Raw genomic sequence first — 14789 nt, 5'->3', positions numbered from 1 at the left:
ATAACCAGGGACATTCAAATTAACCTATTACTGCAATGCTACCACATCACAATATTGTTAACACAATCTTTTGTTTGCATTAGGTACTCAGAATTGTTGAAAAACATTCCTGCAGAACTGCAAGCCAGATGGGAATACAAAAATATCATGTTCAAATTAGCAAGATATGGACTGGTGAGTGTTAACATTCAGATATTATATACATATTTGTTATTGATATTCATTTGATTAGAATATTATTGTAACAATGGAGCGATAAGTCATTTTAGAAATTTAGAAATACATCCACCGTGACAGACATTGCTGTATTTGTGTATGTACTTGTATTGCTAGACTACTTTTTAAATCAATCTTTTCATGTTTAATACATACAGTGTTGTGTGTAGTGTTGAGTTGTCTCCCCTTTAACACGTGTTAAAATGCCGTGACATAATAAAAAGGTTCTTTGTAGATGGAGCAGGTGGCGTCGATGGATGGAAACTTTTCTGACTGAAAACAAGTATATCAAAACCTTGACAGAAAATACAATTTGAAAAGTGCTCACATTTGATATGACCTTCTTACTCAACTCATCCTTCTGTAGGTTATTCTTGTACTGTAAATTACATTACTCAACTCATCCTTCTGTAGGTTATTCTTGTACTGTAAATTACATTACATCATACTTATAAACATGTATATTCCTCCTTTCCCTGTAGCAAGATGATCATAAGAAGAGACGGAGAGTAAGTCTATATCAAAGCGGGAATTATGGATTTTTTTACGTAAACCATGCACTCTTTGTTGTTGTTCGTAGCTTCCTTTTATACCCTGGTTTGCTGTATTGTCACAGTAGTCATTTCAGCATTACAGCTTTTCGACAGAAATGTTGTTCGACAAATGTGAAATCGTAATGAAATTTCTTTGAAGAGGTGGAAAATAATCACAAAACAAAACTGATATGTTTAGTATATCAAAAGATATATCAAAATACGGACATCAATTTTTCTAAGTTAATTAAAATTTGCTAACACATTGACATTGCTTTATACATATATAAACGTTTTCGTAAACTGGGTTAAGATATATCTAACACAAATAAAACTTTTTTTCTCATTATTTTATTTTAATATTTTGGGCGTTTTTAATATGCTTGTCAAATCATGCCTAATATGACTCCCACAACCCTTTAGAACTAGTTTTACTCAGCCTTTTAATGTTGTCGCAAAAAGCTTTTTAATGCGCCTGTTTACAACAAATATAAGGAACGAACTGCGGGTGAAAGGAAGCTTTTCCTTTTTAACACAGATTTACAATGAAGGTTTTATACCTATAGAGAGAGGATCTTACATAAGTGGCTATGTGATATGATATTTATGAAACGATTTCAATAATTTCATATGCCGCGATACTTTAGGCTCGGATGTAACGTTTCCTTCTACTGAGACAATTATGCGACGTCATATATAGATTATGACGTCAAAACTACCGGTCACATCACAATAGTGTAATTACAAACGTGCCTTACGACAGTAATGACATGGCCATGTGAAACAGCTTGACAGGCTAGTTGTGTGATAAATTTAAAACTACCAAAAATCAATTGATCTAACGACAAGTTTACTAAGGTATTTAAGTGGAATGTAATAAAACTGTCTGAGATAGGTGTTAATTGTCTGAGGTAACTGTCTGAGATAGGTGTTAACTGAGGTAGGTGTTAACTGTCTGAGGGTAACTGTCTGAGGTAGGTGTTAACTGTCTGTAGGTGTCTGAGGTAGGTGTTAACTGTCTGAGGTAGGTGTTAACTGTCTGAGGTAGGTGTTAACTGTCTGAGGTAGGTGTTAACTGTCTGAGGTAGGTTTTAACTGTCTGAGGTGGGTAGGTGTTAACTGTCTGAGGTAGGTACTGTCTGAGTAGGTGTTACTGTCTGAGGTAACTTCAACGTCTGAGGTAGGTGTTAACTGTCTGAGGTAGTGTACTGTCTGAGGTAGGTGGTTAACTGTCTGAGGTAACTGTCTGAGTAGGTGTTAACTGTCTGAGGTAGTGTAACTGTCTGAGTAGTGTTAACTGTCTGAGGTAGGTGTTAACTGTCTGAGGTAGGTGTTTACTGTCGGAGGTAACTGTCAGAGATGGGTGTTAACTGTCTGAGGTAGGTTTTAACTGTCTGAGGTAGGTGTGTAACTGTCTGAGGTAACTGTCTGAGGTAACTGTCTGAGGTAGGTGTTAACTGTCTGAGGTAGGTGTTAACTGTCTGAGGTCTGAGGTAACTGTCTGAGGTAACTGTCTGAGGTAGGTGTTAACTGTCTGAGGTAACGGTGTTAACTGTCTGAGTAGGTAGGTTTAACTGTCTGAGGTAGAGGTATGTTAACTGTCTGAGGTAGGTGTTAACTGTCTGAGTAGGACTGAGGTAGGGTGTTAACTGTCTGAGGTAGGTGTTTAACTGTCTGAGAGGTGTAACTGTCTGAGGTGGTGAGGTTAGGTCTGAGGTAGTGTTAACTGTCTGAGGTAACTGAAAACTGTCTGAGGTAGGTGTTACTGTCTGAGAGTGTTAACTGTCTGAGGTAACTGTTGAGTAGTGTTAACTGTCTGAGGTAACTGTCTAAGTGCTGAGGTAACTGTCTGAGGAAACTGTCTGAGGTAGGGGTTAACTGTCCGAGGTAGGAGATTTAGATTTATTTTACTTTATATCACAATACATTGTAGATATGCACGGTGTGTTAGCTCTGACCCCCGATTTATGACAACTCTAAGTTGATTTCAAATGTATTTCAGATTATTTTGCATATTGATTTTAACTTCAATATTTTGTGTCATGTATGAATAGTACTTTTCTTCATCGATATCAAATCTATTCGAGACGATTGTTTTCTTAAATCAAAACATAGGGAAGTGCATTTGATGGAGAAGAATATCCTTTAAAATTATGCACATTTAGATTTAGATTTCTGGAGGAAATTGTGCCGTCTTGCGGATTGAAAGTCACAGATTTCATTTATATTTAGAACGCTATCCAAAGTTAGATTGTCTTTCGACAACAATAAGGAAATGTGCCGTCTTGCGGATTGAAAGTCACAGATTTCATAATTTAAGCATTTAAATGCTATTCAAATTATTGAAATAATCAAAATGATAGGTCAAGGATGAGTAATCGTGATTTTTTTTTTTAATTTATATTTGCATATTGCACTGTTATCTGCTCTTGTTGTAGGTATTGAATTTTACGTCATGTTTTGATGATAACGTTAAATTTTATAAAGAATGTCACGTCAATTCTGCTCATAAAATTGTAATCGATACCTACCTACAAGGAAGATAACTGCATACGGACTATATCATGGTCATTACACATACGAAACTAAGACCAGGGTAGAACTGTTAGTTAATTATATTGTAGCGTTAAGTGTGTTTGGTAGGCTTCCATAGAGTCTTCGCAAGTTTGCTTTCAGACTGCAGCGCCAGCCTCACAGGTTATCGTAGCACAATGGATTTACGGTCAATTAAAACTAAACGAAAATTTCATTTCAGGAAAATTTCGTAGTCATCTGACTTTATTTAATGACATGCTTATACTCACATTTAATATTTTTGTTTCCATATTTTATATTTTTTTTATCTTATATTTGGTCGACAATTATTTAGTTTCATTTACATTTTTTGCTGAATGTTGCTTTTAGTTTGGAATAAGGGCTTTCCATGAAGTAATATGTTTATAAGTGATGATAATATTTCGGTACATTAACCCATTACCTGACTCCCTCCCTAACAGAACACTCTCGCCCGGCGGCGCAGTACAATCATCCAGGTAGTACGGCACAGCGTCCAGTGACGTCACAGTATCAGTGACGCCATAGCTACAGCTATTGTAGCAGTCTCACAAGCGCTCATGCGTTCACTTGACAAGCTTTCTCTGTCAAGCACAACATTATATACATCAGCTTCTTATGTAGCTTCTATAGGCCTCGATATACTTCAGATTTCGATATCTACAATTGTTTCATTATCTATTCAAGACACCTTTGATGGCGATTTATACAATTGTTTCATTATGCGTTCAAGACACCGTAGATGTCGATATATATACCATTGCTTCATTATGTGTTTAAGACACCTTAGATGTCGACATATACAATTGTTTCATAAATGAAACATTAACATTTATCTTTTATACATCAAACAATATCACAGAAAGAAAAATAGATGTAGCATTTTGTCTATTGAAATATAGTCACGTAATCGTGATGATAACACAAAATATGATTATGATAGCCTATACCATAATGCGTCAGTTGAAGTTTTAATACAAACACATTTTCCCACATTTCTATCAATTTGTCATTCATTTCTTTCATTCTTAATGACATGTATGCATCCTGTGTGACTTGTCTACATGCATGGTCTATGTTCACGCTCTGAAAGTATATATCACGTTGTTACAGTCATATTATTGCATGTCTCCAGGAAAATGGTGGAAATATCCAAATCTGTTCACGGTCATTATGTGTCCCGTATCACTGTGGCATCAATTTGCATGTGTTCTCCAGAAATGGTGGAAAAATCTTCATCTATTAGTTCACTTCGTATATTTCTATATGAAATATGGAATAGGACATTGACTAGAGTAATTAACACAAGGAATGTAATTAGATATAGCGCACGTGTGATTAGTTTATGTTGATTATTAGGTTCAAAATATAACAGAGCATACTTTCATTGAATGATTTCTATAAACATTTAGATATCCCTCTGCTTATTTGTGTATTGTCGTTGATTGTATATGTTATGTTGAAGAAGGGTTTTATATGAATTGTCTCCTTTATTCTATATTTGCATATTACAGAGTCTTCCCTCCTTGTTGGTAAGCATTGATTGTAACGACGTTGCAATGGATACCTGCCAACAAGGAGAAGCTAACTTTGTAATATGCATAGACGGAATGTTCAAAACGTAAAGAAATGATATTTGCATATTACAGAGTCTTCCCTCCTTGTTGGTAAGCATTGATTGTAACGACGTTGCAATGGATACCTGCCAACAAGGAGAAGCTAACTTTGTAATATGCATAGACGGAATATTCAAAACGTAAAGAAATGAGTAAATCAGTTGGTAAAGCACAGATTTGGGTAAATACGTAATTTATAATCAGTACTAGATTTTATAAGCGATATCTAATACGTATCATATACGTTAGCAGAAAACATTTGGTAATTGATCACTGTATCTGGATACGTCTGTCAACAGATAATGATCGCAGATATTTAAAAATGTTTTAAAATGGCCTTTACTTAAATCTCAGTAACTTGGTGTCAAGAGAGCAATCTCAGTAACTTGGTGTCAAGAGAGCAACTCCTTAGTAAATATCATATTGAATTAACTTGGCATCACAACATTGTAAATTCCGTTTAATATGACTGATTCATGTCAGGAACATTTTAACTACTATCAGAGTTTATGTAAAATTTGCAACCATTAAAATAAATCTTATATGGGAAGAATTTAACTAGTTAAAAATAAATATCCAAGTTAAAAGTTAGTAAATATGAACATTTATATGTATTAGATAAATTAAGAGAACCATACATATAAACACAAGGTGTGCTGAATTATTTTACGAAATTAAGTCTTAGGACACATGAATCGTTATACATATTACCTCTTTTTGGTATTATTGGAGTTTGTATAAACTTATCATTTTGGTATTTATAGATGGAAGGTTCGGGTCAGCAGCACAGCATGCTCAAGTTTATCAAGGTCCTGGGTACACTCCATGAGTGGGAGATCTGTAGTCCTGACGTCAGTGCTGCCGTGGAGTTCGCACGGGAAAAGATCATCGATATGAGTGTAGAGGATTTCGAGGCTTGGTTCCAGACGCAGTTCCCTAAGGTAGCAAGGCCACAGACAGCGCCACCTAGGAGCGAGAAGAAGGACGACGGTGATAACAAAAGTCGGGATGGCCGTACTAGTGTAACACGGGCATCCTTTAGTGTACGGAATGCACAATCCGCATCAGTGAAGGGAAGAAACGGACCATCTGCCTCTGCTAAAAATAGAAATGCCAAATCTGCAGTATATAGACGCTAAAGTATGTAAAAGTTAGGAATAGGACACATCCATCCGCTAAAATATGAATGCCAAATCAGCAGCATATATAGACACCAACGTTCTGTAAAAGGTAGAAATGAGACTCTTCTATCTGCTTAAACCAAGAATGCCAAATCTGCTGTATATAGATGCTTCTGTAAAAATCGGAATAGGCACATATACCCGCTTTTATACAGACTGTAATGTTCCTACAATGTTCAGAGGTTGTTTTTTTCTTGGCCAATCTTGCTCACTGCCAAACAACCATGTTTTTTTACTGGTCAATTGAAAAATGGGCAATTTCTGTTTCAAATGGAGGTGTTACATAAACATTTTTCTTTGTCTCAGTAAGTCCAGGTGGGGTATCTTCAAAATACAAAAATAATTGGTCATGAAATTTTAAAATTAGAAATGCTAGTTATGGTTTATACTTTGACGTATACATAAATAATTCATTTTCATCCGTCGTGGTTACTACTGAAAAAAAAACCCATCGGGATATCGGCCTGAATGAAAATCAAAATTTTATTGTTGGCTTGTACCTTACGTTGGTGTTCTTAAACGAAAATGGTTATATTGGTCTGTATTTCGACAACACGATATGGGCATGGATAAATATTAAAAATGTGTTTGATAACTTAATCGTTTTATCTATCCGGATATGCGTAAGCCAAGCCAACGCCTAATTGTAAGTCTTCTAGTTTACATAAACAACGCTACATAATATGTACGTTTCGCTTATTTGTAGTTCAGATCCTCCAACATAAATATGTAGGTGTTAGTATTAATCATATTTGACTGCTGCCTTATGAAGGGTTAGAACATTGTTATAAACATAAACAAATCCTTTCAGAATTATGCATGTAAAATATTATGACGACATCTGAACCAAATGACATTGGCCTATTAAACTTGATCTCAGGTATTTGACTGATATCTTACTACAGTGTTCATGTAAGACATAGCATATAGGTGGCATAACTAATATTTAAATTATGCTTGGTGTGTAATATGACAATTTATCTGATGTTGTTCAACAGTCGTTTTTATCTTTTTGAACCAAAGCCTGTAATCCTGCTATGACTGGTTGATTCTGCTCAAGGTGTTTTTATTGTGACCAATGGGATCACTGTATTACTGTGATAAATTTAGTGTGCTACACTATATAGATGTGAGGTTGCTGGAAAATAGATCTGTATTTCATGGAATGTTTTAAAACGAGGAAAGGTTTCATGAAATAATGAATACTCTTTGTGAAATGTCAAATACAAATGTTATATATTTGTAAACAATTTCATATACTTTTAATGAATGATTTTAGTGCTGTAGGTAGTGGATTAAACTAATTTTATTGATACAAGTATTGTTAACTTGACATGATGTAAAGCTGAATGTGATACGGCATATGATTGTTCATTAAGATGTAATTATGTCAATTATCCCGTACGTCTTTATGTCCAAGAACTGCATTTCTCGTTAGGTCATTAGGTTTTCTGTTGCGATGTCTAAACTTGCGCTGGTTTGGGAGAATGTCTTATCTATCGTCTTACTTTAAAACCGGTCTGTAGACTAGTCATGAGTGATGTGTAAACTTGGGATGTTTCCAAGGTTTAAAATATGAGCAAAGCTTTTCTTCTCCATTTAAAAAATCGCATTTATTTTTATACTGTGTCCCATACTAATATGACATTTGATGACTCGTTAAACATATAACACATAAATTTAATCACTGATTTCCCGAAACTATATTTTCTGTAAATCTCTATTTTTCGAAATTGCTTTTTAGTAATATGTTTAGTGTGAGACACTTGGAATGGGACTTTTTATTCTTTGTTTGGTGGTAATAAGTTCTAAGTGCGAGAGATTTCAAATGGGCCTATTTTTGCTAAATGATTTATCTTTACAATATATATGACGTTACATAACGGTAATGGGGACAGGCCGTCGGTATGTTTGTGGATGCCTGTTATGATTAACTATGTTTATTATCTTATCTGTTCCTTGATAGTGTCCTTTAACTTTTTTGACAATGTCACTGCTGTAGTGAAGTTTCTTAATTCTGCCAATTTTTGTATGATCTTCTTATTTGGAAATTTGTATGTAAAGCTCTATTGTTGAATCACTTTATTGGAATTGATGACTGACTATATACCTTTGTACCCATTATTTGATATGAGCGAATCTCCGACGTATTATCATTATCCGTGTTTATACTGTTATAACATTTGAAAAACATCATTAAGATTTATATTCTTGTTATAAGTTTCAACGATTGAAAGCTTTATTTAATGTACAGTAATAACTGTATATACATCAATTTGATATATTTCATGATTTTTTAGACTCATTGTAGATTGTAAATGATAATCTTATAATTAATGGTATAAAATGGTTATCTACTGTCACACTATTTAAATCTATTATTGTTAACGATGATCTGGAGTACCGATAATCTGTCAGAAATTGCCGATAATCTGTTAGGGATTGCCGATAATCCGTTAGAGATTGCCGGTAATCTGTCACAGATTGTCGATAATCTGTCAGATGTTGTCGATAATCTGTCAGATGTTGTCGATAATCTGTCAGATGTTGCCGATAATCTGTCAGAAATTGTCGATTATCTGTCATGGATGACCGATAATCTGTCAGATTGTCGAAAATCTTAAAGAAATTGCCAATTATCTGCCACAGATTCCCGGCGATCTGTCATGGATTAACGATTATCTGTCTGAGATTGCCGATAATCTGCCAGATTGCCGATTGTCTGTCATATATTGCCGATAATTTGTCAGATTGCCGATAATCTATCAGCAATAACAGATAATCTGTCAGAAATTATCACACAAATCTCACAACCAAACCGTCTGTAGAAACGTGTAAGACAACTATTTAACATTTATAAATTCTGCTAGACTGTGATGAACTATTTTCTATATTGAAAATAAAAGTTATTGAAATGATTCCTATGGCGTATATGTAGTCTTTATCGTTATTCGGTTGTGTATAGATGTTATATTAATATTCAAAGTTATCTTTGACTGATTACGTTATTGATGTTGTCGTTAGTAGGTTGGTTTGTTGATTCGATTTACGTCCTATTAACAGCGAGGATCATTTAATGACAGCCTTCCGTTAATACGGCATATTGTGTGTGTGAAGCGCGTCAGCGTTTTGGAAGACTGCAGTTTGTGGGTGTTGTGACATCTGTAAGTGCTATCTCACTGAAGCATGCCAACAATGACGTTTTCGTTTGAAGGAATGAACTTCATATGTTCTCAAACAAATAACGGCGTAACCTACATCACGACGTATGTTACTATGCAACTATTATCTTTACTTATTTTAGTTTTTATTATTGTATAATTTTAAAGAACTTTTGGAAAAAGCTCGTGAATGAATTTTTAAAAAAAAATTAAGCACTTTCCCCAACAAAACATTTTCATATGTGATGATCCCTGAAATATCTTGCATTGCACACAATAGAGAATCTAAACAAAGACCAGTTAAAGGGAGAACTCTCATTAGTAAATACAGATACTTTTAGTATAAACCAGTTAAAGGGAGAACTCTCAATGGTATAAATAGATACTGTAAACATACATCAGTTAAAAGAAGAATTTTTAATGATTAACAAGAGATTGCAAACCTAAAATAAATTTTTAAACATTTTAGAAATAAAAAAAACACACACACAGGTCTAAATTACATTATAACTTTCATTGGCCGTTTGCTCTACATGGACCTTGTACCCTTCTATAATCGAATATAATTTTATCAAAATATTTTATTCGTGCCATGTTTTAGAACAGGACATGAATGAAGTGTCGGGTTCGGATATCTCTTCAAAACAAAGATGATATTGACACATGTTACCGTAACTTGTTATTTTTGTGAAGTAGAAAATTTAAATCACACAGACTACCTCTGATTATTATTCACATTCCAAGTTTAGTCATGATTTATATTCGACCAAGAAGACGATATGTCGACCTTTCGATCGAAGATAAGCAAAATCCAAATTTACAATGGTGATACAAAAATGCGTTTTCGTGACAGCAGAATAACATATCCGTAGTCTACAATACACCTTGTACATCAAAAACACCTACCACAATCTACACTACACATATTACACGGATCAACCTCAGGTGTGGCCAGTCTTCGTTAAAAATGGCTGACGAAAAAGGTAAACACGTCAACACGCCTGATGGTGATCACTTAGATAGTGTTCCTCGTTCTGGTACAGACAAGAAGACAGTGGCTGCCATACACTTCGGTACGACCTACTCCGGGTATGCCTTAACGTTCAGGACAGAGTTTGACAATTCGGACGGAGCTCGACAGATATTCACCAATAGATGGTCCAACTCGGGGTCACTATTGTTTGCCAAGGCCCCCACCACGGCCCTGTTTGATCCCGAATACAAGTTCCACTCCTTCGGATACGAGGCCGAGGAGAAATACGCTGAACAAGTCGACATGAAGCAACATAAGGACTGGCACTGCTTCAGGAGATTTAAAATGTAAATTCACAACACCATGGTAACGTTTATTACAAATAATGTTCATTAACCTTGAAAATATATTTTTGTGAAATAGACTTCATCGACCACCCATATCATATTATACGGGTATTATATAAATCGTTTTGTAAAATTCAATTGGTTTCAGGGTTGAATCCACTTTGGCCATTTACTAGATGAGTCAATTGGGGTATTCCGATGTATGGTTTGGTTTAATTCTATGCCATATGATCAAATACTATATTTTCTACAAACACAACGCGATCAAATATTAGCAGGAAACATGCGGCGAAAGCATTTTACAGCTACAATATCTGCGTTGATATCACGATTGATTGAGTGAGTGTTAGTTTGATCTGTTTTATACAGAGGCTGAAGCAAGAAATGGAAATAAAAGATGAAACCGTGCAGCTATTTTTTGCGCCAAAGAAGTCTTCACTGAAAGCATCCGTTACTTACGAGGAAAGTTGCTAAAGGAAATCGAGACACGGAATCCAATGAAGATAATGGATATACTTTTGGTCCTTACAGTGCCAGCCATATGGACTGAGCCAAACAGTTCCTGCGCGAGGCTACAACCGAAGTAAGCATGACATATCATTCAGTTTCTGAATTTTGCTAAAGCCACGCTGTTACAAAACAAATAACACACGATACCATAAAACTTTGATAAACTGTATTACAACAAGTCCTCCCCCTCTGGGTAAACGGCATTATCACATTGAGAGATTGACAGGAACTGATTGTTAGTTACGCAAGTAACACCGACTATTGATAGGATTCTGAACATTTGTAATCCTATCCAAACCCGTTCGTTCCGTCAATAAGCCCGACGTAAAGAATCTGAAGTTCTTACCATACTGAACATAAATAAATGAAGAGAAGAAATTAGATTAAGTTTTATATATTTGCAACTGGATTCAACAGAGTTTTAATGTATTAGCAATCCGATTAAATACAGATCCATCATATCACTCTGTTTTAAAGAGGATCTGACAACATCCCATTTGGTGTCACGTCTGGTGACCATTATGTTCCCTGAACTTCAAATTGATTTTCTCCGAGTAGCTACTTCATCTGAATACGACATTTCATCCCAGACCACATATACATTTAGCTATGTTGTGTTCTCTGGATGAAGGGACTACATACACGAAAATGATTGGCTATTTTGAAAGGTCACAATAATTTGATTCCTTTATTGGAAGTTGCCAGCTCGTTTATCAAATGGATTGATTATAAGATGGATTCTTTTTAATTAATAAAGGCGGGGAGACCACCTGAACACCTACAGACCGTTCTGGAGCCTGAGGCAGCTGCGTTGTTGGACTCCAAGGACCAGGATGTGACTGTCGCCTTCCGGCCTGATGGGTCGTACATGATGTTCGATATGGGAGGTAAGGCAGTTCAACATTCAGACGATTATTAATATTCACTTCATGATTGTATTTGTATTTGCTGTCATGATTGTTTATGAAAATGGGCATTCTATACTATGTATTCCTTTAAGATAATATTGAAAGAAAACACATTAATATATATCAATACTCAGTTTTATTTTTTCCAACGACAGGCTGGGTTTCCATTGATGTTTGATCAAAATATGATAGCATTATGATGATAATGATATACATTCGTTCATCTCTAGGTGGAACAATTGACATGACGGTTCACAAATTAAAGTGGCTGAGGACGGCCGACTAGTTGAGATCTGGCAAGCGTCTGGTGGACCCTGGGGAGGTGTCACTGTAGACCAGACGTTTTACGACTTTGTTGTCAAAACGCTCAGAAAGGAATTTATAGAAAATTTCCGAAATGAGAAAGCAAAAGAATGGATGAATTTGAAGATAGAGTTTGAGACGCAGGAAAGGCAAAAAAGTTTGACACCAACTATGACATCAAGCTTGAGCTGCCCGCGCGTCTTATTGCAGAAAGTAATCTAGACTAGAAGTGGCGGATTTAACATTATATAACAAACTTGGAATAGAAAACGATGAATTAAAAAAAAAATCTTCCAACCTTCCACAAAAAATATAATTGATCACATTAAGTCTATTTTGACAGAAGAAAGCCATGTTGACTTGATTTTGCTTGTCGGCGGGTTCGCTACCTCCAAGTATGTTAGCCGTGTTATCGCCGACGCTTTCCCTGACAAACGTGTCGTGGTGCCGCTACAGGCAGAGGTAGCCGTTATGTACGGCGCGGTACTGTTTGGATTTGAACCACTGGTGATCAGTTCCCGGATTTGTCGACACACATATGGGGTCAAAGTATATGAAGTTTTCAAAGAAGGCTGTCATCGACCCGAGCATAAAGCGATTGTTGACGGCGATATCGTGTGTAAGGACTTATTCGATGGGCTTGTTAGAAAGGGGGATGCTGTGAAAATAATGGAGACCCGAAGTCAAAATTACATATCCACACACCGTGACATATCAAGACGTTTTATTACTACGGGATGTGGTATGTATGCCTCAACGTCGACCAGTCCCAGGTACACGATAGACGACTCCTGTGTACGTCTGGGATGTATCAATATCGAGCCTCCGGCTGACGGGTGGCCACAGACCGTCAACTATAACGTCAACATGTTCTTCGGTCAGACTGAGTTCAAGGTAACAGTGACAAACGATGTCACTGGACTCGAATACAGCTCTACTTTTGACTTCCTCAATTAAATTCAATACAGACTACGATAATTGTATAAGTCTTACAATCACGTTAAAGCAATTTAATGTAAGATTTAACTTGTGTGATGCCTACCTTGAGGAGTCGTGTAAATATGTAAATAAAGAAATATTATTTATAGTAACATGGGTTCCCATACGTGACATTAGCATAAATAAATATGTAAATAAGGAAATATTATTTATAGTTGCATGGGTTCCCATTTGTGAATTAGCATGTTACACTATACGATACAAATTACTTGCAGAGTGATTTTTTGTGATTAATGACATATTATAAAAGCTTTTCTTGATTCGTTTGAATGAAAAATACGACACATATAAATTTAATGAGTTAAAACCTGGAAATTCAATTCGGCTTTAGTAAAATAAATTGCTTGGTAAAGTAGGATATTTAAATAAATTATATTCAAATCTCTGGTAAAGCGGAATATTTACATTTCACTAAAATTGACATTTATTTCAATATGGTTATATGCATTATAAATAAAGCTGTTTGGGAAAATTAAGATTAGAAGAATATTATCTATTTTACAAACTTACTGTATAGCCTCCGAGACTCAGACACATGTAAATGGATCCCCGTTGAGTTAAGTGAGGCGATGACCTGGGGCGGTGGCCAGGTGTTCTGGCCGACGGTTCACCTGATGACAGAATGACACCTGTATATAGCAGTTGCAAATTACTTTCCGTTAATTAGATATCAAATTATGCTATCTATCACAGCTCGATCGGCACTGTATCTCTTCGCCATGGTATATTGGGTGCCTTCGATAATTTGTTAACACTTGTACTTGAGCTTTAAAAGTTTCCATATGTAGAAACTCAATCAATAGAAAACGGAAATCAGTCAATTATTGAAATCAGTGTACGTGGTTTTAATTGTGCTATCTTTCACGACCCTATCGGAACAGTATCGTCGCCATTATAAATTTAGGGTAGCTTCGATAATTTGTGTACAATTTTACCTCCGAAAATTCAAAAAGTTCAATATGTTCAAATTAGATCAATTTAATATATTAACATTTAAAATTTACCAAGCAACAAATATTTGAAAACTAAATGGAAATCGGTCAATTATTGAAATCAGAGTACGTGGGTTTTATTATATTAATATTTCACGGGGCGATAGATCGTACCGATCGAGGAAGTAATCATGCCGGGATGAGGACATTCACAGTTAACATTACGTTTATTAAGTGTAACACCTCTACATTTATGAAAATGTGATGGATTATTCAAATAAATTACATTTTCAATAAAGAGCAAACTTGAAGCTATTTGGGTTTTTTTCTGTTCATCTCCTGAATTATAGCCTAGATCGCTTCATCGGACGAAGCGTAGTTTCAATATGGCGTCGTTAGACTGTACTCGACTGTAATTTAGACACGCGATGCACTCTGGGATAGCTTCCGCTGCGGGCGTCGTTAAGTAAGGCTATGAGCTACCTTCTTATCCCTACTATATAAATCTCTGGTAACAGTAAAAATTGGTTTGTAGTCAAATATGCCGTACACAGATT

The 14789-nt window shown here is 35.6% G+C and overlaps 1 protein-coding gene and 1 pseudogene across 6 annotated transcripts in view; both read left to right on the top strand.

Moving 5' to 3' along the window:
- The window catches only part of LOC138309492 (coiled-coil domain-containing protein 60-like), a 43513-nt gene extending 34495 nt beyond the window's left edge, over positions 1-9018 (top strand). For 4 of the 6 annotated variants that reach the window (XM_069250705.1, XM_069250700.1, XM_069250701.1 and 1 more), the window contains 3 exons: positions 84-174; positions 3746-3781; positions 5683-9018. In XM_069250705.1, coding sequence (XP_069106806.1) covers positions 84-174; positions 3746-3781; positions 5683-6057 — 502 coding nt within the window. In that variant the 3' untranslated portion in view covers positions 6058-9018. Of the gene's footprint in view, positions 1-83; positions 175-698; positions 726-3745; positions 3782-5682 lie in introns of all 6 variants that reach the window. The other 2 variants (XM_069250703.1, XM_069250704.1) reach the window with 2 other exon arrangements.
- Positions 9019-9549: 531 nt separating this feature from the next.
- On the top strand, positions 9550-14495 carry LOC138309716 (heat shock 70 kDa protein 12A-like; annotated as a pseudogene).
- The last annotated feature ends 294 nt before the right edge of the window (positions 14496-14789 follow it).

The sequence above is a fragment of the Argopecten irradians genome, chromosome 15, assembly GCF_041381155.1.
Source record: "Argopecten irradians isolate NY chromosome 15, Ai_NY, whole genome shotgun sequence".
Classification (NCBI taxonomy): Eukaryota; Metazoa; Mollusca; class Bivalvia; order Pectinida; family Pectinidae; genus Argopecten; species Argopecten irradians.
This window is presented reverse-complemented; position numbering and strand designations above follow the sequence as displayed.